Source organism: Dermacentor variabilis, chromosome 5, assembly GCF_050947875.1.
Source record: "Dermacentor variabilis isolate Ectoservices chromosome 5, ASM5094787v1, whole genome shotgun sequence".
NCBI classification, from domain to species: Eukaryota; Metazoa; Arthropoda; class Arachnida; order Ixodida; family Ixodidae; genus Dermacentor; species Dermacentor variabilis.
The window spans coordinates 147,911,263-147,935,608 of NC_134572.1; the positions used below are offsets into that span (position 1 = coordinate 147,911,263).

A 24,346-nucleotide genomic window follows, 5' to 3' on the forward strand; every position below is an offset into this window, starting at 1 on the left:
TTACGAAGATGTGGTAAAAGTCATTAAATTTCCGGCCTACGACACAAAAACAAATGCCAGCCATTTGAACGTAGCAACGAGCAGTTAATGTCGTCTAGCCCAACGCAGTGATAATCGCAATGCATGCGCCATTGAGTACACTAGGGTTGAGGATTGGGCGAGTTGGGGCGCGATAACGTAAAGCTATTCTGCGTAAAGCTTTTCTGTTGCAACTGTGCAATCAGCCCTCCGCGATTGGTCAAAAAATTTTGGGACCACCGCTATGTCGCCTGTCTGTCACGCGACGTCAGGAAAACCGAAATAGCTCCCCATCTGATATGACGTTACACACTGATTATGCATGACTGGACCGAACAAAAGAATAACATTAATTTGTGATCCGACGCCTTTTCGCCATTAAACCTCGGCTATGGGTAAAAAGATTTAGCGCTGCACTTACTTCACCTGCCTGTCACGTGACATGAAAAAATTACGAAAACTCATCACGTCAAAGTGACGTGTACGCCCTAAAGATGCAATAATGTACCGAACAACGCTGAATGTTTTTCTGAATATCCGCAGGCTGCCCGTTCCGAAAGGAATAGAAGATGGCTGTCGCCGATCACTCAGGCGCTGGCTACTCGCACCTGCCGTAAAGCAGGAGTTTATTTGCGCACAAGAAAGCCTTTTCCGTGGCCGTGTAATGCTTTCTACCGCTTTCGGCACGTCTACGACCTCACTCTGCCAACTCTTCTTTGCTGAGGATCCGTTCTAGCAGCATTCATTACCTTCCGTTGCATGCCGCCGCGGTTTTCGACCAGCCACCTCAAGCTAAGTAAGCGAAAGCGGACTATTCGCAGACGCCAGCACAACCCTCTTCATCCGGTTGTCGATTTTGTGTACTGGCTCGGCCCCATCGAATCCCTCTCCACTTGAGCGGGCTCCTCGTCTCTTGTCAGCCAATTAGATAAGACAAGCCGCTCAGTGCAGGCAATGTTATTCGTTTTTAAAGCAAACAAAAGTGACCTCCCATGAATGAAGTCAGCGCTTGATTGGCTTCCTTAGACAACCCTGCGGGTCACCGCCCGATGCTTGCGTCGGCGGTTACGCAAATTTGACGTGAGGAGTTTGGAATAAAAACATGTTGGAGTAGTTTTACGTTATATGGGGGCCCTTAGTATTGCATTGTAGGGTGGGTAGAGCGCAACATAGAAAGGAAGAAACAAGCCGAGACGGCGAGATGAAAGAACAGAGCACTGACTTCCAACTGGTTTATTGGGAAGTTGCACGAAATATATAGCTACAAGAAAGCGTACTGCTTAAAGCGTAAGCGCACTAATTTTTTGCAGCTATATATTTCGTGCAACTTTGCAATGAGCCGGTTGGAAGTCAGCGCTCTGTCCATTCATCTGGCCAGCTCGGCTTGCTTCTTCCTTTCCATGTTGCGCTGTACCAGTTTTAGAAAGTCCTCGAGTAAGCGTCATTTATCGAACCTCAGGATAATTTACCGCTTCTTCTACTGAATTCTACAACTAGGGACTACGACAGGCATTAGTTAGAGTGCAAAGACAAGACATGATGGTTGAGACTGTAAGCATAAGGTGACATGCCGACAAAGACATACGTGTTAATATACAGGGCTTTATTGTTCTTCGTATATTTTCGCTCTCCACCCCTCTTCGTACAGTCCTTAAGTAAAAACAAATTCGACGCCACCAAAAGCCTGCACGAGCCCTTTGAAACTTTTTTCCCACGACTGTGTGGCTGTTTTAATCAACCAACTAAGATGTTACACGTATTCGCCGACAGAAAGTACACACGCTCGCTCGCGAGAGCTAAAATAAAATGGTTCTGAAATAAAAATAATTTCTCCGAATCCAGGGCATGGCGGCATGATTTGATAAGTGCAACACGTGCGCACTTGTATCATTGAAGCAATGATGTTGAAATGACTCAGTATTGTGGAGGTGTGCTACAAATAACATTTTTTATGATGCTACGGTCTTCCACAGCACATTTAAATATTAAGAGAACTTGGCGCAAAGACAAAGGCAACCATATCTATTTAAGTCGATAAACGGAACCCCGCGTTCATTCCGTGCTCTCCACCTTCCCAAACCTTCACTCCACAAGATCTGTAGGTTTGCACATTGACGGCTATTAGGAGCATGAGATCATGGTACTCACGGTAGTCTTTTGGTCCTGCGCATGAAAATACGAGCTGTCCAGCCGTTGAAGAAGATGTTTGGAAGGTCTATTTCGTAGTCAGCAGTTCTTACGAACCCGTTCTGTTGGAGAAAACAAGAATCAGAGTGAGAAAAGGGCGAATGATGAATGCTAAACTTCTCTCCTTGTGTATGCAGAAGCTAAAAGGGAGACGGAAGCTTGAGATAATGAGGAGCAGTCAAACAGGCGATGTAGACTTACACGAACAGAACTTGTGTTGATCAAGGCAGCAACTGACGACATGTTTCTTTGCTATTCACTTAAGTCCACATTCCATCTTCGACAACTCCTAAACATTTTCCAATTTATAGTAACTAGACGTGCCTACAAAGGAAGCATTTTTCTAATTTTCGTATGACGCTATGCGTGCTTGCAAGTTTCGCTTAAAATTACACATCAGGCTCCTTGCCTGTAGCAGATGTGAAGGAAAATTACGGTGATGAAAGGCACAAACGCCTAAGATGATTATATATGCGATTTCAGTTTTTCGTTTGCGATGCGCAATGAATTTCAAAATTTGCAGCGAGATATTTGCAAAGTATATCCGCAAGTCTGCAGTTATTAGCTTTTGGTAAAGAAATAAATAGCTCACCCTAGCTAAATAAAAACGCCAGTCGAAGATTTCCGCGCAGTGACGCGACCACAAGTAATGCAACTCGTCGGGTGTTCAATAATGTGATCAGGACCACTTTCCTTACAGATTCCAGATAGTTGCAACATCTCGAAAGTGCGCAGTCCATTGCGAGGAACGTTGTGGCGAAGGGCTACGAAATTTTTTGATCACGAGGAGTTCCTTAATGTGCACCCGAAGCACGGCACACGGGCATTTTTCGTTCGGCCTTTGTCGGAACGCAGCCACCGCGACCATAAAAATTCAGCCCCTTGCGGGGCTGCACGAGGCCCGAATCACTAAGGCACCATGGCTGGGTGCGCTTTAAGATTGGTGTGACGCAGGGCTAGACAAATTGTACTGTCGTGGCGATTTTGGCATGTGGGTTATTTATGGTGGAGTTGCTTCAGCGCTGAAAGACACGGAAACGCAGAAAAGGGCACTGGGGGCACCAATTGATCAGGTAAGACGTACGCCGGCCAAAGCGTGAAAATCGAGCAGGACCCTGTCCGAAAGAAAAATTACGATAATTTTATCATGCACTCTAGGTGCCGCTCTTTAAACGAAGTTTTCACGCTTGTTTAATCGTAGCCAGGAGCGAAATCGAAATGTGGCATCAATGCCAAGGCAGTGTGATAGGCAGCACTTCTACCGCACTCCTTCGTTTTCTCAACAAACAAGAAATGCCATGACCCGTCAAAAGCGTCACCCTGAAACTGCGCATACCACGCTAGGTGTGTAGGTGTCTGTTTTTCTTCAAATTTAGAACAACATAAAGTAACGATTCATGGGTTATACATTATGCGACTCTGTTTCTAAGCACTCGAACAATTTCAATACAAAATGTGTTGCTTTTGTGCACGTTACAACGCAAATTCTTTTCCTTCCTGTTTTCTATTTTTGGTACAGAAGCCGAGCTTAGCCGTGAACATCGACAGTTGGATTCTACATTGGAGGAAAATACTTGAATATGTGTTTCACAGAAAACACTCGTAAGTTGTTTCAATATCACGCTTACGAAATAAATATTCAGTTACACCATACGTATGTTGACTTTCTTCCAAAAGTAATTGTTGCTTCCACAAATATAGGCTTCAATAATTCAGCGGTTACACTCAGAAATATCATCTGCTTTACATGAATTCCGCTTGAAAGCAACACGCCACCATGAAAATCAAGGACACTCTTTTCTTAAAGTTATGAAAGGAAACAACCTGATACATCGGTTTTGTGAAGCTGCAATTTCCCTCGCTTCTTGAAAGTTCTGTAAGTTAGCGAAAGACAAACACTACGATGGATAATGACTACCCTGATTTTCATTCATTCAGAGCCAATCTACCCTTATGGAATGGGCCCTAGATCCTACATGTAACACTTAACGGCAGCCTTGACTTAGAGTGTTATTCCTTTAAGAGTGAGACATACAATACCCCAAAAATTCTAGGACGGTAAACGAGTGGCACCTTCTTCCGTCAACGTCACTGCTGAGCACGAAAGCGATCGAACATCTGGTCGTTTCGTTCATTGTAGTATTTCCTCCTACATTTGTGGTTTTTATTTATGTCTTTCCTATCCTAACCTTTCCTATCCTAACATTTCCTATCCTAACCTATCCTAAGCTAACCTAACCTAACCTAACCTTGCTATATTCTGGAAGTTATTGTTTCCTTTTCGGCTGTAGTTTGTTTACGTCGTAACTGACCTTTGTTCTAGAATTTATTTAATAATTGCTGCAACAGAGACATCCGTGGTTCATGTGTTTGCTGTTTTTTTTGTTGTTTTATCTGATTTATTTTGCACACGATCAGTATTTATCGCGTATTTTCTCCAACTTGTAACTATTACCACTCCTGCTAGGGCCCAAAGTAGGATCGGCAGTATTTCATAAATGCATGAATGACTGAATGAATGAATGAAAGAATAAAAAAAAATAAAATAAAATAAATAAATAAATAAGTAAATAAATAAATATCGGAAACGCCCGGCCAAAAACTTCAAGCAGTTTCAACGCAGACCACCTTGTTGCTTTGTTCGTAATTTATAGCGATAGCTTTCTTCAAAGGCAAGCCAAAGGTGCACGTTTGATTTGCTCTACATTATTTGGGGGGACAAAACTGGCAGTCAGCGAAAACTGCATCGGCGGTCCTCTTCACAAGAAAGCGAGTCGCGTGCCAAACTTTTAGATGCTTATTCTGTTTTCTTGTTCTAACACAATAAATGGCGCTTGCAGCATGTCATTCAGTGTTGGCCCACGAGATCTAGCTAGCAACTTTGAACTCCTTATTGAAATTTGGTATGAGAAAACTTTTGTTGTCTTGTATGTTGCCTGTAGGAAATGCGTTCATGAAGGGTTATGACTAGGCTCCAGAATGTCAAGGGATACTGCATCCGATTCTCTTTCCTTCCTACAGCAATAATCGAACTTTTTCTACTATATTTAAAACTGATGTCTCAGTGAATGAGTTATAGCGTAGCAGTTTATCACCGGGTGCCGGCTTTTTGTTTTATTTGTTGAAGTTTACTACATGCCACACACCGCCGTGCGCATGATGCCAGACACTGCGCTTCTGCACCGTAAATTTTACGGCAGCTAACAATTATAACTGGAAGAAATAAGCCCAGTATGCTGCACCATTATATTTGACGCGCCCGTGTATCTTAGCGCCGAAGGTTTAGGGTATTCCATGCGTTCGACAAAAAAGTGCTGGGATTGCTTTCAGGTTTCCCCTTCGCACGCTGAGTGCACGAAAAATTAGCGGGATGAAGAAGTATCCAGTTATGTCATTTGTCGTACGCATGACGGCGTGCTATATCCTGCCTTCTCAACACAGGTTGATGCAATGTAGAGCACCCCGCATGTTCCTCAAGGATTTGATGTGACATCTCACATTCTGTTGCGGAAAAGTTGCATGCCTGTAAGCCGGAGACAACCCCCTTCCTCCTCCCCCCCCCCCCCCACCTCCTGAGAACGAAATGCTTGAATAACCGACTGAAGTCACCATTAAGTCGCGTTATTCGTCCTCGCTCTGATATTAGTTGCTCTTTAAGGAAGTAGCCTTTTGTCAAGACTCCATTAAACAGTCCTGAATGCTGGCCGAGTCATGTGTATTCACTTACCGGGTATATCTGATGAAAGCCGCGTTTCTCCCGGATTTTTAGGAACAGTGCCAGTGCAGAAAGCGTCCAAGGCTCGCTGGGATCGTAGTCCACCATCTTGTCTACAAAGGCCTTCGCACCGCTGCTATGCCTTCCTGCATCCATAAAAAAGTAGACCTCATTAAAGACCGATAGTTTTGCTGTGATTCCAAAACGCGTCTGAAGATGTGAATGCCGAATAGGTTATTACGCACACGCCCCGGCAGCATAAACTGACAACTGTCCTTCTGAACAGTTGCATTCGCGCAGCTAATCGGGAATATGGGTGTGCTATTGAACATGAGCGGTGCCATTTTAGCGAGTGCTGTCCGGAATATCGGGCATAATAGGAGCAATTTTTCCGGCGTTTTTGCATATTGGGGGCTCGAGTAACTGAAATATTTCGCTCGTAACCGAAACATGTGGAAAGACTGCTCACATAATTAAATTAAATTACCGGGTTTTGCGTGCCAAACCACTTTCTGAATATGAGGCACGCCGTAGTGGAGGACTCCGGAAATTTCGACCACCTGGGGTTCCTTAACGTGCACCTAAACCTAAGTACACGGGTCCTTTTGCATTCTTGCCCCCATCGAAATGCGGCCGCCGTGGCCAGGATTCCTTCCCGCGAATTCATGCTGAGCAGCGAAGCACCATAGTCACTGAGCAACCACGGCGGGTGACAGTTGAAGGTTCACATTCGCTCTATGTAGATGGGATTTGCTCTGTGACCGTATTCAATACACGATATATGCAGAGATGCAATACGAACTCTCGGAAAAGAACCGCTGGTACAGTTCCCGAATTCCTTCGCGCCGCCTTGCTGCTGAACGGCTGTTTACACATATTATATATTCTGACATTGTACTAAACAAATGTGTCACTTAAGCTTCATTTGCAGTGCTTTGCAGTGCTTTGCAGTGCTTCTGGTATGAATAGATTAAATAGTGTATGCTATCGACTCCCCGACGCAGGTGCTTCCTTCACTATTCACTTCCACGAGGCACTGCAAACTGTTACGAAGTCATTTATTCATGCGCAACTACTCCTCTTAGGTGACTTTAACTTTCCTGATATAACATGGCCCGAACCAGCCATAACACTGTCTAAAAATAACCTTGAATGTAATTTTCTTAACACGTGCCTCACCTTTGGTTTGACGCAGCTAGTATCTACCCAAATGCGGAAAAACGAACAGTGCTCTAACATACTCGACCTTATGTTAACATCCTATCCCGACAGTGTTTCTTCTATAACACATCTACCAGTACTAAGTGATCACTTGGTACTACATGCAAAATTATCCTGGCAGCTACCTCAGTGCAAAAAATCAAAAAAGAAAATAAGACTCTAAGATAAAGGTGAGTACATCAGCATCAACAATGCACTAACCGAGTTTTACAACTGGTACATTATAGATTTCCCGAAGCGCACAGTAGACGCCAACTGGACACTTTTTAAAAATAAAATGATCGAACTCACTACGACTTACATACCAAATATCATTTTAACAGAGCGATCTTCGTCCCAATGGTTCAAAAACACATTAAAACGACTAAACAATAAAAAGAAAAGATTGTTTCGTAAAGTCAAGCGTTCCAATACCGCTCCGGCCTGGGAAAAATATTACGTCACTGAAAAGGAGTTTTATTCCTTGGCCGCAACAGCTAAACGTACCTTCTACTCAACTACACTCCCTAACATGCTGCAAAACAATCCCAAACGATTCTGGAAATACATTACCCCTAATAACCATAAACCATTATTACTATATGAAAACGATAATAACCGTGTTCCAGACCATAAAGCATCCGAAGTACTAAACTCTGTCTTCTCTTCCGTGTTCACTTCTGAACTAAACACTGCCCTCCCAGACTGTCCTTACCTCAACAACCCAACGATGCCAGACATAACAATCGAGCACATGGTATCACCAAGCTAATTGAATCCCTCAAATTAACATGCTCCGCCGGCATCGATGGAATCAATTCCAAAATGCTTAAGAACACTGCGCACATCTCTAGTGTATTTTTATGCCACATCTTTCAGCAATCATTATCATCTGGAGTGGTGCCGCAAGACTGAAAAGTAGGTAAGATAATTCCAGTATCAAAAAAAGTATCATCGTCATCGTGCCACAATTACCGCCCAATTTCCCTCATCAGTGTTTGTTCTAAACTAATGGAGCATATAATTTATTCTCATATTGTAAACTTCCTAACATCCGCTAATTTCTTTAATCCTAATCAACACGGTTTTCAGAAAGGCATGTCCTGCGAGACTCAACTAGCTCTATTCGTTAATGACATCAGCTCGCATCTTGATCAAAACATACCCATAGACGCCCTCTTCCTAGATTTCCAAAAGGCTTTCGACAAGGTTCCTCATGAACGTCTCTTTCTAAAGCTATTATGTCTTAATCTTAACCCTTCTGTTCTCCAATGGATACGCAACTTTCTCACTAACCGTCAACAGTTCGTTTACGCTAACCAATGCTCGTCTGCCTTATCACCCGTTATCTCCGGCGTGCCACAAGGCACAGTCCTCGGGCCACTACTCTTCTTAATATACATTAACGACTTACCGACAGGTTGTTCTTCCAAAATTCGTTTATTTGCTGATTGTGTAATCTATCGTCCTATTACTAACGACACTGATTCTCGCGCTCTCCAGTCCGACCTTAAAGTCATTGAAACTTGGTGTAATAATTGGCTAATGTCCCTCAACGTCAAAAAAACGTCACTACTTACTTTCCATCGTCGCCAATCATTTATTTCAGCTAATAACTTTATCGCCGGTTCGGAAATATGTGCTGTGACTTCATATAAGTACCTAGGCGTTAACTTGTCCAATAACCTCAGTTGGTCCTCGCACATTTGCACAATTAGCAATGATGCCAATCGTGTACTATGCTACCTGCGCCGTAATCTAAGTCTTGTTCCGAACTCAGTAAAACTACTGGCATACTTAACAATCGTTCGACCCAAACTGGAATACGCATGCTCAGTGTGGGACCCACACCAATCTAACCTGCCAACAGCACTAGAATCCATACAGAATCGTGCAGCAAGGTTCATTCATTCTGACTACTCTTACCACACTAGCGTTACGAAACTTAAATAATCTCTGAACCTTCCAACCCTCGAGCAGCGCCGCAATAAAGCAAGACTGTGCCTCTTTTACAAATTTTATCACCTACTACTTCATCAGACCGACATCACGCCTGCGCATCGCACTTCATCCCGTCATAGCCATTCAAAGGCTGTTTATCCCCCTCCAGCTCGCACCTCCGCTCATCTTAACTCTTTCTTCGTTCAAACAGCGAAAGACTGGAATCATCTACCTGATGAAGCGGTGCACCACTCCAGTCTTTCATTGAAAATATTATCTAAATATGCCCACCCCTCATGTAAAACCGCAAATGGGGTATTTGAGGTACCAATTAAAAAATAAATAAAGTAACTCTGAGTCGGTTAACAGAAAACGGGAGCGCTTTACTTTTACCTCATTTCTCTTTGCAAATGTACTGCTTTTGTCCCAGAGACCGATGCGGCTTCCGGCTGCTTGCTTGTGCGGGCTCAGTCACTCGTGCGGATTGTAGGTATTGTTGCCCATTGTAGGCGTTGTTGGTCTTGACAATTTCGAATATCACTAGGAGTCGGATGGTGAGAAACTTCGGAGTCATCCTAATTTGTGGTGTGTCATGGAACGACTGTGGCAGGCAAGCTCGAAACAGGCAGCGAGATGGCTATGGCTATGGCTTTGGAAATGGCTACGGTAAGATGGCTTCACTAACCCAGACATTTGTGCCACTGATTTTGCAGGGTTGAAAACTCATATTCTCCCTTAGTTTTAACGAAGCGAATTCGACAGTCACTGATCGCGGTCGTCTGGCACCGTACTGCCCTAATCTACGAGTACGGGAGATACCATCGTCCGAGAGACTAAGGTTGAAATCACTAGAAAGGACGTCGCATACCTGTTGTTCAAATTGCACTCACATTTACGATGAGTTGTATATGAGGCTTTAGGAGATAGGCTTATCTCGACGCGATCTCTGCTCCAGCTGATCTAAGCGTGAATTTAGAGTAGCAGGTTGGTCTTTGACGGCTTCGTTGATAATGTTCGGCAGCTTCATAATATTTTGGGGTTCTTCGATGGACTAGGCAAGGGACTTCAATGGCAACGATACGGGTAGCCAAACTGATACCTTTTGCTTGAGTTGCTCTTGTTTTTGTTTCTCTTTTACAAGTTTTAGCAATTTTATCAGCTCAGCGTTAAGAAAATTTGACTTTACCGGTGAGGCAATAATTGCTTCGAGCACGCTCTTATTGGGGGCGGGACCATCCTTCAGATTGGCGCTCAATTCTACATCCCCATAGAGAAGTAATACCTTGGCTAGACATACACATTCGCTGGAATAGTCAAACAAGAAAAGCGTGCGAGGGAAGAGCAGCAAAAACAATTGCTAGAACGTTTAGCGTTAAATTACTTCAGGTGTCTACTGACTTGCAGAATGTATCAGGAAGGATGGAAAGGCGACAGCATGTTTGCCGGTCCTCCCAGTCCATTGAGGGAAGGCGAAGACTTCGAGACTCCTGCATGCGTTTCCGAAGCGGCAGTCGTCGATGACAATGCCATCTCGTGAATTCCAAGAAAAGGAGTCTGCGCTCGATTTCGAAACACATAAACGGCAATTGGGTATGTGACCGGGCTTGTTGATGTGTATCCATGACGTTTGACAGCGCGAACAAGAACGGAGGATGCTGAAAGAGGCGAAAAGCTAAGACAGGTGCTGATGGTGCCACGTGGTGCCACCGCTTGTGTGCGTTTTCCGCCTCTTTAATTGCCATTTTTCCACGTTCGAGCTGTCTAACCTCATCAATACAAAAGGCTGCCGCAAGGAGATCAACCAATGTATCAGAGTACGTGCGTGTGACTCTGAAATGAAGTTCTTTTACAATATTTTGAACGACTAGGAATCGGCCGCTGGTAATGTCCCGTGCTGCAATGATAGAGAAGATTAGTTAAATTTCTGCAATGGTCAGTGGTTTCTTACCCATGTCACAAGGTCTCATCAAGAGCAGCAACCTGAGGCTTCAGCGGGATGCAACGCAAATGCACTGGGTATGTGAGCTTTTTAATGAATGAATGAATGAACTTTATTCCCCTTTTAGAAGAGGCGAGGGGCCGGGGGGAACCGAGCGAGGTATAAGTACTCTAGTCCCAGCAGGCGTCCGTCCCCACATTATGTGGCTAGACGTCCGTCTACCAGTCGTGGTAGGCTTCCGCTGCCTCCTCAGCCCACGTCAAGATTCGGTCCTGTAGGGTGGCATCGGAGCTGCGTAGGGCAGTCTCCTACAGTTCCTCGCTGCTTATTAATGGTATGAGCGTGGGGAGGGGGAGTTTTGTAGGGGCATTCGCCATTTGATATGAGAGAGATCTGCTATCGGGACAGGGCAAAAGCGACACTTGAGTGTCGGGTATGTGGCGGGAAAGGATAAGTGCAAGGTGCGCGGGTTCTGTAGTTGGCGCCACAGTATTTCTCTCTTGCGCGTTCTTAGCACAGAGACAGGTGGATCTATAAGGCATTGGTGTCTCTAATGTGTGCAAATTTCATGGAATGTGACGAGTGTGTCTTCATTGGTATGTTGTTGGGGGTCATTGGCTTCTAGAGTTAGGCCCAAATTTGCGGGCACTCGGTCCGTGAATCCTTCAGCAGCGGCATGTGCCATTTCGTTGCCTTGGAGTCCTTAATGTCCTGTAGTGCAGATGAGAGCGATAAGGTTTTCTGGTGGGTGAGCGACTAGTAGAGAGTGGGAGAGGTTGTTAAGGTAGCCGTTACTGAAGTTCCGGACAGCAGTCTTGGAGCCACTAATGATGACGTCGCAATAAGGTAGCCCCGATGCGAGTGCAATGCGAGTGCCTCTTCCGCGTCGCCCACCGTGGTGGTCCTGACTGATGCTGAACAAACAGTGTTGGCCCGGCTGTCTACGACCACTAGAGCATAATGATGTCTAGTGGTGTAGGCTGCAGCATTCACTAGATATTTCTCGTCAACTTGGGCTATTGAGTATGTGCCATATTATTTATTTGTTTATTTATTTATTTACATTACCCCTAAGGGCCCTCACACGAGGGTATTACATAGGGGGGGGGGGTCACAAACATGAAATATGCACAAGAACTAAAACTGCATCAAATAAACATACACACAAGGAACATAAAATAAATAGATATGAACCAGGGGTATATGCACTTAGTCATGAAAACACAAGAACATTTTACATATGTTAATATGTGCATATAACCATAAGTAATATCTAATCTGCTACCACTAACCGTTTTCTTGCAACAAAGTTTGGAAAGATGGCAAGTTAACTTCAGTAGCTATGCGATCTATTCCATTCTATTCCATTCTATTATTGTGCGAGGAATAAATGATTTTGCGTAGAGCAATGAGCGGCACATTATGCGTTTTATTTTGTTAGCGGGTCACGGTGCGGGAAAACTGCAGGGGGTGGTGAAAAGAAGTCATCGTGACGCGTGGAATGGTGATAAAATTTAGGAAATAAGGTTAGGCGAGCAAACTGGCGTCGACATGATAGTGATTGCAACATGGCACGTTGTTTTAACGATGTGACGCTTGTGAAGCGTGAATAACCGGAAAAGATGAAGCGAACAGCACGGTTTTGCAGAGATTAAGTGTTGTTGATTATGTATGCTTGATCGGGATCCCATATGGCGGAAGCATATTCAATTTTTGGGCGGATCAGCGTGACATAAGCAAGTTTTTTTAAGTGTGAAGGTGCGTGCTTGAGGTTACGCTTACGAAGACCGAGTGCTCAGTTAGCTGATGCTAAGACGGTGTTAATATGGTAATGTCAAGTTAAGTCAGACTGAAGATGAAGGCCAAGATACTTGTAAGTTGACGCAAGTTCTATTCTAGCATTATTGAGAAAGTAGGTGGTAGGAGGTCGACTGGAATGGTTGGTAAATGACATTAGCTTGGTTTTAAACGTATTTAAAGACATTAACCACGAAGAGCACCAAGCGGTCACCGCATCAAGATCAGTTTGTAAGGAAAGTCGGTCGGCGTCATTAGTAATATTACGATATATAACACAATCATCTGCGAATAATCGAATTCGAGATGAGACACATTTGGGTAGATCATTAATAAAAATTAAGAAAAGTAGGAGACCGAGGACGCTGCCCTGCGGGATTCCAAATGGTAAAGGAACAGCAGAAGAGTTACAGCCATTAGCACAGGTAAATTGTTGTCTGTTGGAGAGAAAATCTTTAATCCATGCAAGAACGTTTGGGTGAATATCTAAGTGTGTTAACTTGATAAGAAGCCTGTGATGAGGAATGCGATCAAAAGCTTTAGAGAAGTCAAGAAACACTGGGTCAACTTGGAATCCTTCGTCAAATGCGGAAAATATATCGTTAGTAAATCCGGCGAGCTGAGTGTCGCATGAATAACCCCTGCGAAAACCGTGCTGGTACTTGAAGATAATATCATTGTCTTCTAGGTAGTTGATGACTTGTGTGTGTATGACGTGCTCGAGAAGTTTACATATGTTGCTAGTTAATGAGATAGGACGATAGTTAAGTGGGACAGAGCGATCAACTGATTTAAATATTGGTATTACTTTAGCTATTCGCCAGTCATGAGGAATAATGCCAGATGATAATTATTGTGAAAACAGGGCTGATAACACTTGTGGGGTCTCTCACACCCGTGCTCTTGGGACAAAGGAACGACAACACAGTAGTGCAAACAATCACAAGGGCATTTACTGCACCTTTCATAGATCAATGCCTGCTAGCCGAGTTGCTATCCACAAAACATGCCGATGGGCGCGCGACGAATCTAGAAGTCCGACTTACCGCGACCTGATAGCGAGCGAATATGTTCGCCCCATGCTGGATCCCAACGCCTGGTCGTTCGCGCGTACTGTCGCGCGAACGGTGTCCAAGGCGGCCACGCGGGACGGTCTCGCAGAACCATGGGTCGGCGCACGCGCAGCACGGCACGTCCGTCCCGCTTGCTTCCCGAACCCAAAGAGGAAGCGCCTTGTCTCTCGGCGCCCGAGTAACCCCGCCACGGCGCGACACTCGCGCCATCTCTCGCACCGCGCTTGCACCACTCCGACGGCCGCGGGCGCCAGGCCACGCGAGCCGTGCGGGAAAACAGCATATCAGGGGATGCGTGAGAGTCGCGCATCCCCACATCCCCCCAACCTTATACACTTCTTATTCCGGCGAAACATGTGACACGGTCTAACATTAACCCGTGCTTCGCGAACAAGATAGTACATGCAACAGTGGTCGCGCCGAAGAAATGTCTACACGCAGGTCCATAACATGTGAGTCGACATTGTCCCTGGGTACACCGCTGGCGTCCGCCGGTCACAGCAGCAGATTTGCGGACTCGACGGCATGATCCCAGGCCAGGACTCCGGAGACGACGACGCAGTAGTCGGTACGAGCAAGCGTCGCTCGCGCCGACGCGCTCTGCTGGCAAGAGCCGCCGTAGCTGTCGTTGACCGCCGGCTCTTTTGTCCGCCGCCGAGGGTTGTGAGCTGGATACAAGAGGCCGCCGAAGTCACAGCGCCGAACTGGCCACAGCATCACCATCGCCTGGGGTGGCTCGTACGTAGTGCGGAGCAGCAGCGCAGACGATGTGCAGGTGACAGCAAGCCAGGGGTGACTCCAATCACGCTGCGTACACTCAACACACTCGGCAAACACTAAAGTAGTGCAAGGGAGAGGAATTCTGCATGCGCATCGCCCACGTGGTACGATGTTCAACTCGGCTAGCAAAGATCGGGCAGCTACTCAGATGCTAAGTTCACGTGAACGAAGCTCGCTTCCTTGAGTCGAACGAGTAATTTCAATTCGTGCGAGGCTAAATAGAATGAGGGAAGCAAATTGCAACACCTCAACGCCACGGTCCACCAGGTTGTGTCCCTCCACGTGCGACAGGCAGCTTCGTAAAGCCTTAGGCCTAAAGCGTCGCTACCCTGACAACAACCGGCATCCAAAAACACCCAAAATGAGCGCAACACAGGCAGCCGCGAGGAGACGTCAGCTCTGTGAGGTGGTCCTACTCCGCTCGGTGCACACAGCATCCGAGTTGACGGCGCCCACCGTCCTAGACGGTGCCGGAGCGCCCGGTGCCAGGCCGCAATACCAGTCAGCCCGTAGTGGCACCCGTGGCCCGCGGCCACCCGGCTTCCAGAGCCGCGACTTTATCCGAGTCAAAGAGATAGAAGAAGCTATTTACATAAGAAATTCGGACCACCCACGAGGCTTCCTTACTCACTCGCTTCAGGCTTGCCACTGCTCCGCGGGCGCACAACACAGTAGTGCAAACAATCGCAAGGGCATTTATTGCACCTTTCATAGATCAATGCCTGCTAGCCGAGTTGCTATCCACAAAACATGCCGATGTGCGCGCGACAACTCTAGAAGTCCGACTTACCGCGACCTGATAGCGAGCGAATATGTTCGCCCCATGCTGGATCCCAACGCCTGGTCGTTCTCGCGTACTGTCACGCGAACGGTGGCGCATTCCAAGGCGGCCACGCGAGACGGTCTCGCATAAGCATGGGTCGGCGCACGCGCGGCACGGCACGTTCGTCCCGCTTGCTGTCCCGTCCCAAAGAGGAAGCGCCTTGTCTCTCGGCGGCCGAGTAACCCCGCCGCGGCGCGACACTCGCGCCATCTCGCGCACCGCGCTTGTAGCACTCCGACCGCCGCGGGCGCCAGGCCACGCGAGCCGTGCGGGAAAAGAGCATATGAGGGGATGCGTGAGAGTCGCGCATCCCCACACACTTTAAAATTGTTTAAAGAAGCGTTTTTAAGTACCTTGTTATTGAAACCAAGGGGATCAGAGCTTGTAGTAGTTTTGAGGCTATTCAACAGGGCAAGAATACCAGAATCACTGATGAGAATTTCTGGAGTGTAAATTTTAGGCAGCGGCTCTAATATATATTTTATTTATATTACTTTTATTTATCAATACTGCAATCCCCATTGGGGATTTTAGCAGGGTGGGAAACGATACATATGTAAAGAATACTATAGCATAGGCAACGAAAACAATACAAATCAGGTTAACAGAGCTTGAACATAGCAGTGGCACATCAAGATAACAAATTGTTACTCAATACTTGAAACAAACGCCAAAAGTGATGATTTTAAAACTTGGTCATTGGTTAGATTGTTCGGGTATATCGCTGCCTAGTAGCGTAACCAGATGAAAAAGTAATTATTCCCGTGAGATCTTTCTTATAATGATCGTTAATGAGTTGAAAAAGAAATTTTAATCGTTATACACGATTTCCTTGCATTAATGGTGGCAGTTTTGCTTTTGTTAAGAGGTCTGTCACTGAAGTGCGTCCGAAGTTGTTATAAATGATACGAGCTGCTTTTCTTTGCACCATTTCTATCTTGTTAGTGCCAGTTTAATAAAAGGGTCCCAAATTACACATGCATAGTCTAGCATAGGCAGAATTACAGCTTTATATGCGAGTAGGCGTACAGTGGGAGTAGAAAGTTTCAAAGCCCTCCTTAAAAAATGAAGCTTGCGGTTAGCATTAGCTACTATATGTTCAAGGTGCTTAGCCCAAGTGAGGTCATTTGTGATCCAGAGTCCTAGATACTTATAATGTGTTACTTCGGAAATAATTATGTTATTAATACCGTATGGAAACGCTAGCTTATGCTTCTTATGTGAGATGGACATAAAAACTGTTTTCTCGAAATTAATTGACATTTTCCAGGCAGCGCACCAGTCGACAATTTATCGAAAAGCATCCTTCAGCAACTCCTGGTCAGTAATATTGTCTATCTCTGAGTACAATACACAGTCATCTGCATAAAGCTTAGCCATAACTGGAATACCATGCAGCATATTATTAATGAATAAAAGGAACAAGAGAGGTCCAAGGACCGAGCCCTGGGCAACACCAGAGTCTACGGAAGTCGTTCAGAAGTATGATTATTAAAAACAAAAAATTGTTCTCTGCTATCAAGGTATGCTGTGAGCCAATTAATTAGTCTGGAGTTTTTCAGTATCTTGCTCAATTTGTAAAGTAGTTTCTTGTGAGGGACTCTGTCGAAAGCCTTTGAAAAGTTCATGAAAATAGCATCTATTTGTTTTCCATTGTTACTTGCTTTCGCAAAATCGTGCACTATTAAACCTAATTGGGTAATTGTAGAGTAGCCTTTTCTGAATCCGTGTTGATGCTGTGTTAGTACATGATTGTTTTCCAAGAATTCTGAGATATGATCATGGATTATGTGTTCCAAAAGTTTACATACTGTACATGTTAAAGAAATTGGACGGTAGTTTTGAATACAGTGCTTTTTTCCTGTTTTATGTAATGGCTTCACTCTGGCTGTCCTCCAGTCACTCGGTACTTGTTCCTCGCACAATGACCTTGTGAACAGAACGTGCAAGTACTTTGATGTCAATTCTGCATACCGTTTTAAATATGTGTTTGGAATGTTGTCCGGGCCAGAAGATTTTTTAGTGTTCAATTGTAAAAGCATGTTGAGTATACCTGGTTCGCTTATTTGAACATCGGGTATAGGCGGCACACACATTTCGAAAGGTGGTATTACATCATTATCAGTTGTATAGACGGACTTAAAGTGTTTGTTAAACGCATTTGCTATTTCTTTGCTTTTGCGACTTGCCTTACCATCAACATAAAATAAATCACATTCCTTGGATGTCGGAGAAATAGAACACCGAAATTTCTCTGGGGCCTTGGTTATGAAACTTGGTAGCGATTCACCATAGTAGCGTCGTTTATCGGCATGCACTTGACTTTTGAGCTGAGAAGAAATGTCGTTCATCTATTATTGCGAAGCAATACTACTTTTGGTTGCACTTCAGCCCGTTCCGTGGCGAGGCGGTGGTAGGCACCATTCACCTTTAGCGTGACCTCGCTGCGTGACGTCACACCACGTGACCTAGAGTGACGTCACACCAGCTGTGTAAAAACGGGGCCCCATCTCACGCCGTCGCGAGGAGAGGCGGTAGCCACTAACGGCGGCCTAACTCCCGCTCCTCTCACCAGGGGCGCTACGGTCAGAGTGACGTCACACCAGCTGTATAAAACAGCTCCGCTCCTCTCGCCAAGGCAGTCATACAGCCAGATGTTACGATGGTGCCTACGAACAAGGCAGCTCGGCAGAATGCACAGAGGAAGCATCAGCGAGCTACGGAGACGGAAGAAGAACGAGAAGAACGACTTTCTAAGCGGCGTGCCCAGTATGCAGCTCGGCGACAACGTGCCATCGCCAATCTTGGTTAAGAGAGTTGAGAAGACTGCGTCGCTTTGGCGGACAACTTGGGTTAGGGGGAAGTATTCCAGGTGATGCCACGGTAGAACATCTGTGTTATACACGGCTCCACACGACTTTGGCCGCTTGTACACCTCGGATGCTCTAACGGGCGGCAGCTGCCTCATGTCTCCACATAGAATGATATCGAAGCCCCCAAAGGGTTCCAACATCCTGTCCGGCCTTATTTCACGAAGCCGCCGGTCCACTTGTCGAAGCAGGTCCGAAGATAACATGCTGACCTCGTCGATAATGATACATCTCACTCCTCTGAACAGGGATAATTGTCTGAACAGGGATAGTGTACACTCCTCTGTGTACACTATTGCTTCGCAATCACCAGGTTTAACCAAGCTAAGCCATGGCCGTTTTTTTGTTTTACCGACTGAACGTTTTCGATTTTAAATTGTTTCTTTACACGTTTCAGTTTCCTTTGGAGCCTCAATGTCTCGCGGGTGATCCAGGGATTATTGCGATTTTTCTTTTTAGTCGACAAGGGGACAAAACGATCAATGCACTCTTTAACTATTTTTTTAACCTGCACCACAACGACACTACGTCTTCCATGCTACTTGAAAAGTCGTCGAAATTTAGCGAAAGTATATCAATAATTCATACATCATCATCATCATCATAGGCGAAGAAGTTATATCTTCATTGGTGAATACTGATGAAAATGCATCGTTCAAAAGCTGCGAACACTCAGTTTCAGTGACTGGTTGTCAGTCAGCATTAATTAGTACTATATCAGGATAGGAACTCGGATAGATAATGCGTCAGAATCTATGAGAATTATTGGTTAACATAGTAGACAGGTCGTGAGTGAAGAAATTACGACGGGTTGTTCTAAGCAGGGACTGATACTCTTTATCACAATTTTTGTACTTGTTCCATGATGACAGGTGACGTGTGGTCATTACCTGGCGGTACAAACGCTTTTTCTTATTATTAAGACGACGAAGACGATGTGTGAACCAAGGTGAATTTTTATGATGTCGGATGGTGATGATTGGCACATACTTATCAACAAGGTGAGACAAGGTGGTTTTGAACGACAGCCAGTTTAGTTCGATTGAGCGTGGTGAATACTCAGCGAGGAAGTTCTCAGAGAAGGTGTGTAGTTCTGAGTTAATCATCTCAAAATTCGCGCGATTGTAGCAATGAATTCGCTTAATGGTAGTTTTCTTTTCAGTAAATGGATGCGTCATGCACTCCGTGATAATGTCGTGATCGGATAAACCATTTAAATGCAGTATATCAGAAAGAACGTCCAGGTTATTTGTTAGGACAAGATCAAGGATATTTGCCGTGGTAGCGGAGCGACGGGTAGGACTAGTAATAAGTTGAGCAAAAGAAAAATCTAAGCAGGAATGAAGAAAGGTGTGGGCTTCTTTATCACTGGAATTAGCACAGCGAGTGGGCCATTCAATGCTTGGAAAATTAAAATCGCCAAATACAAGGAAAATAGAGTTAAGAAAACGCACATGTAAGTCGCTGAGTATTCCATGGAATTCACCCGAGAATCCATCAGACATATCGGGCGGCCGGTAGAAAGCACCAATAATACACCAGTAACTCCGAATTTACACCATATCAATACACATTCGAGGAAAGTATCAACAGCGAGGGGAAGAGCAGATAATTGTTTCTTTGTGGCTATAAGGACACCTCCTCCTTTTCTATTTATTCTGTCACACCGCAAAAAGGAAAATTCAGATTCACTCAGTAGAATGTAATCATCAGGAACGGTATCGTCCCGCCAAGTTTCAGTCAAAACTAGAAGTGAAACGCACGTAGAATCTACGAGCGAAGAAAGGGTGACACTTTTGGAAAGAACACTTCTGAGGTTTGTGAACAGGAAATTGGTATTATTCTTTAAGTTATGACACACATTGGGCGAAAATGACGTAATTCTGTAGATGACTTATCAGCCGGCATATGTCATACTATGGTGGGATGACGAACTGGCACCGCACGGTTACCCGCGACATCCCACACATAGGTGTCATTATTGATATGCACCTTGTCGAATGTTGGGCGCACACGGTCACCTTGTTTTTTTAATTGATCGAGAGAACTGCAGTAGTTTCCGGCGTTTATCACGAACGGCTTGGGAATAGTCGCGTCCTATGCTGAAACCTGTGTCCCTTAGCTTGCTGCCTTTACTTAAAGTAGCCTCAAGTTCTTTATCGTTGAAGAACATAGCTATAATTGGGCGTTTTTTCACAGTCGAAAAACGGCCCACATAGTGTGCCCTAGCAATGGAAGTTACAGTGGCACCAAGCTTATCACGGCAGAACTCATGCACAAGTCGCTCTGAACTTTTCCAGCTTTCGGATTCGTTAGTATCGGTAACACCATAAAACGAAACATTTGATCTACGCGACTGGTTTTCTAGGTTATCAATTTTGTCAATGATGCTAGAAAAGCCACTATCCAGAGATCTTGGGGCATGAACAGATGGACCAGATTCTAATTTGGTTTCCAGTTCCTGCACACGTTTGGTTAAGCTTTCGAGGTCTGTTTTGAGTTCTGCGTGCATATTTAGAACTTTCATTATTGATTCGAGAAGACTTGCGGTGCTGGCTTAAAGACGCTGTACAGCCTCGGCCACACCACCTAACTTCTCTTCTTGAGCCTTTGTCATAGGTCCGGGGTTTTCCTCAACATCCCCACTCAAAAGCAACAGTCGTAAACATAAGCAAGAGCAGTGCAACAAGGCCGTTTGAAATGGTTGGGTGGCCACGACACCGCCAGAAGGCAAACATTATTGCTACCGTAACCGCGAGTTTGATAGTAACAGACCTGTAGAAGAGCAGCTGGTGAGCGCCGAACCATTGTGGCAGTGTCGTGGCCCGAAGCTTCGTCCAAATAGGCGCGCTTTTGAGGAGGTGCTGAAGATATTGCCGTCCCATGTTGTCCGACGAGCAGCATGAAATTGTCCAGGATCGGCGGCGCATGATGCAGCAGACTCGATAAGTCGTGGCAGATTGGCAGGTTGTCCATGCAATCCACAGTACTGATGCGCTGTTCGTCAGCACGGGTATCAGTCGGCTGTACTGCAGGCAGCGACAGCAACTGTCCCAGGACCGGCAGCAGCAGAATCTGTAGAAAAGCAGTTGGTGAGCGCCGAACCATTGTGGCAGTGTCGTGGCCCCTTGAATGTACCGGAAGCGAGTGAAGAATTCATCGCGTTCACAGGCACCTACACGCCACGGCCTTAGTCCCGGGTGCTACACGCAGACTTCTGTGCAGTTCCACTAGATGGCGCATCGTGTTCAGAAAGAAGCGCTATAGAGGATCCCAGTTGCCGCATGACATGTTTCTCAAGGTTCGTACGCTCCACAGCACCATGCATTTCGGATGTCAGGCGCAGGCTTCGTGGCGGTGGCGCAAGATGACTCCGAGGGTTCTTAGGGAAGCCAGTGTTCTTAGCCCCGCTGCAGTAGACGTCTCAAACATAACTCGTTTCGAAGGTGCATATAAGCGGTGCCGCTATATTATTTCAATGCTAACGCTTTACGTCGACAGTCACCGTGAGATGGGTTCTTCCGCATTTTTTTTTCATTAAATTAGGGGACATTTAAAGTAAATATAGTGCATTCTGTTTTATCCCTATATTGTGGCGTAATATTTACCCAAGCGCTGATGTAAGAATCGGGTGGTGGCTCGCAGCATCGTTTCAATCTGTCAATAAAACGCTGTCTCCATTTACAGACGATCACTTTGGTTTTCTTTAAAAGCAAACAGCATTATCTTACTGGCTTTTCTTGTGAAATTGGTTAACCAGAGGCGAGGGGCATGTAAAACTCGAGACGGTCTCGGTGAGGTCGGGGAACGCCGCCAATAGAACGTAAGGTCGGTGCAATGCGATGCATGACGTCATGCTACCATGCCCGATTGCCATAGAATATAACGGGGATACTTCCGAGTAAACCACAGTGACCTTGACGACAGCACTTTCGTTACAGCAGGTTTGGCAAAGAGTGCATAGGCCTGCCATCTTGGAGGCGTTGGGCCGAGCAAGCGCAAAGAAAGTAGGTAAGCTGATAAGGAAGGTGGTGCCAGCGTCTGCGATTGGTCCGCTTTGTCTTGCTTAGCTTGCGGTGTATGGAAGAAAACCGCGGCGGCGCTCAATCGCAAAGTGAAAATGTAGCTAAAATGAATTCTCAGCCAACAAACTTTGCCAGGTCGGTGTGACGTACCGTTGAAAGGGCTTGACTACGTTATACCGCGACGCATTCTTTTATTATTGTCAAATAAGTACATTCTCCCCAGTACGTATGTGTAGCCACTACCAGATCAATCGGTGGGTAGTCACCTCTTAGTAATATTGGGGCGGGGTTGTTTGTGGCTATTCCCCCCCCCCTCCTTCAAAAAAAGGAATACTCAGTTTGGTTCGGCATATTATAATGCCTCTTTAATCCGCACACATCACTTTGACGCGGTGAGTATTCACTGATTTGTGATGTCGCGTTACAGACAGATGAAGGGGCATAGCCAGAAATTTTGGCCATTCGCGTAGGCCTAATGGTGAAGAAGGCCTATGAACCAAAACAATTATGTTTATTCAGTCTAACCGCGTCATATGAGCTCAGGAGATTTCGCGGTTTTCTTGACATCGCATGCCAAATAAGTGAAGTGGAAGTAGCACAAAAAAATCTTCACCAATCGTGCAAGGCTCATGAAGAGAGGTCATGGAAAAGTTTGAGATATATTTGCCTTATAACGCCCTAGGGTTGTGAAATGCCGAAACACTTGCACTAGAAAACCTCGAGTATCTTAATGATCCCCGGTTCCGCACCGTCAGCAATGCTATCGATATGAGAAGAAGAATGATCGCTAAATAGTATGGTTTAGAATGTCTATGTTTAAAATTACCGGAATCGCAGACCTTATATATCCTATATATAAATCTTATATATCATCATCATCTTCTTCTAAAGCCGTAGTTGCAGAACTGTCTCCTCCAAAGTAACAAAGCTCGATTGGTACAATTTTGTATCGGAAACAACCCATGATGCACAATGAGCTATAGAATCAGATTTAGAAAAACAAAAACAAAAAGACTCAGAGCCCTTCCATTCTGAAAAAGGATGACCCGTGAAGCTGTGTATGTGGGCCCCTTAATGGCGAACTGCACCTCCGCCGCTGGTCGGCCCGGCATTGCACTAACTTCGAGATCGGCCGACATATGGGGAGTTTTTTGTCTACGCACCGATGCCATCCTGGGGGAACTAGCCTTTAACAGCTTCGCTATATTTCGCACTAAAATTGGTTACGTCTTTGTGTTCCTTAATGCATAATTAATTACATATTTAATTTTCGACGACGACGAACGGGAGACCAGTGGCGCGAACGCGTTCGTACGCTAGCGCCGATGGCACCGTGGCCGAGGGGCGCCAACGAGCTAGCTGTGCAAAAAGACGATGATGCTGGAGCCAATCCTGATGATGATAGCGTTGCGTCCACAAACGGACACGATTCTTGGGAAACTTCTCTTAAACAGCTTCGCTTTAAAAAAAGGAAACAATGCTCACGCAAATTGAAGATGCCCCTGCTTGGACTTCTTTAACCTTCTTAGGATTAAGCTTCGGCTGACGGCGTTCGGACCACTTCATGCAAGCGTGGGAGGTCTTCTGTGGCAGCCTGTGTTCTGCGATTCTGAAGTGCGATATTCGGAAAAGAGTTTGATTGGCCCTGGCGTGTTGCTAAGGCCATTGTTTTGGGGGGCATCAGCGCTGCGTAGCAATGGACACATGACATCACAATACCAACTATTTCTCTGTATTACGAATATATGGCCGTCTTATATGTATATAAAACCACAATGAGACGAAGCCATTGATGTATTAGTGCGCTGTCGAATAAGCGATGGCGCCGTTATCTTTTCGAGAACAATGAAGCAACGCCGAAACTTCCTGAAAGAACTACGTGCAAGCAGGTCCCTCTGAATTCTTCACAAATTCTGTCTGCATCCACTCAGCACATACTAATGGAAAGCGAACGTATTTGCATATTGATATTCGTAGG

The 24,346-nt window shown here is 45.4% G+C and overlaps 1 protein-coding gene across 1 annotated transcript in view; it reads right to left on the minus strand.

Moving 5' to 3' along the window:
* Nucleotides 1–23,962, minus strand: part of LOC142581993 (uncharacterized) — a 257,321-nt gene extending 233,359 nt beyond the window's left edge. The window contains exons 1-3 of the mRNA XM_075691427.1: nucleotides 23,854–23,962; nucleotides 5,933–6,066; nucleotides 2,167–2,267 (exon numbers count right to left, since the gene is read on the minus strand). Coding sequence (XP_075547542.1) covers nucleotides 2,167–2,267; nucleotides 5,933–6,028 — 197 coding nt within the window. The 5' untranslated portion in view covers nucleotides 6,029–6,066; nucleotides 23,854–23,962. The remainder of the gene's footprint in view (nucleotides 1–2,166; nucleotides 2,268–5,932; nucleotides 6,067–23,853) is intronic.
* Between the last annotated feature and the right edge of the window lie 384 nt (nucleotides 23,963–24,346).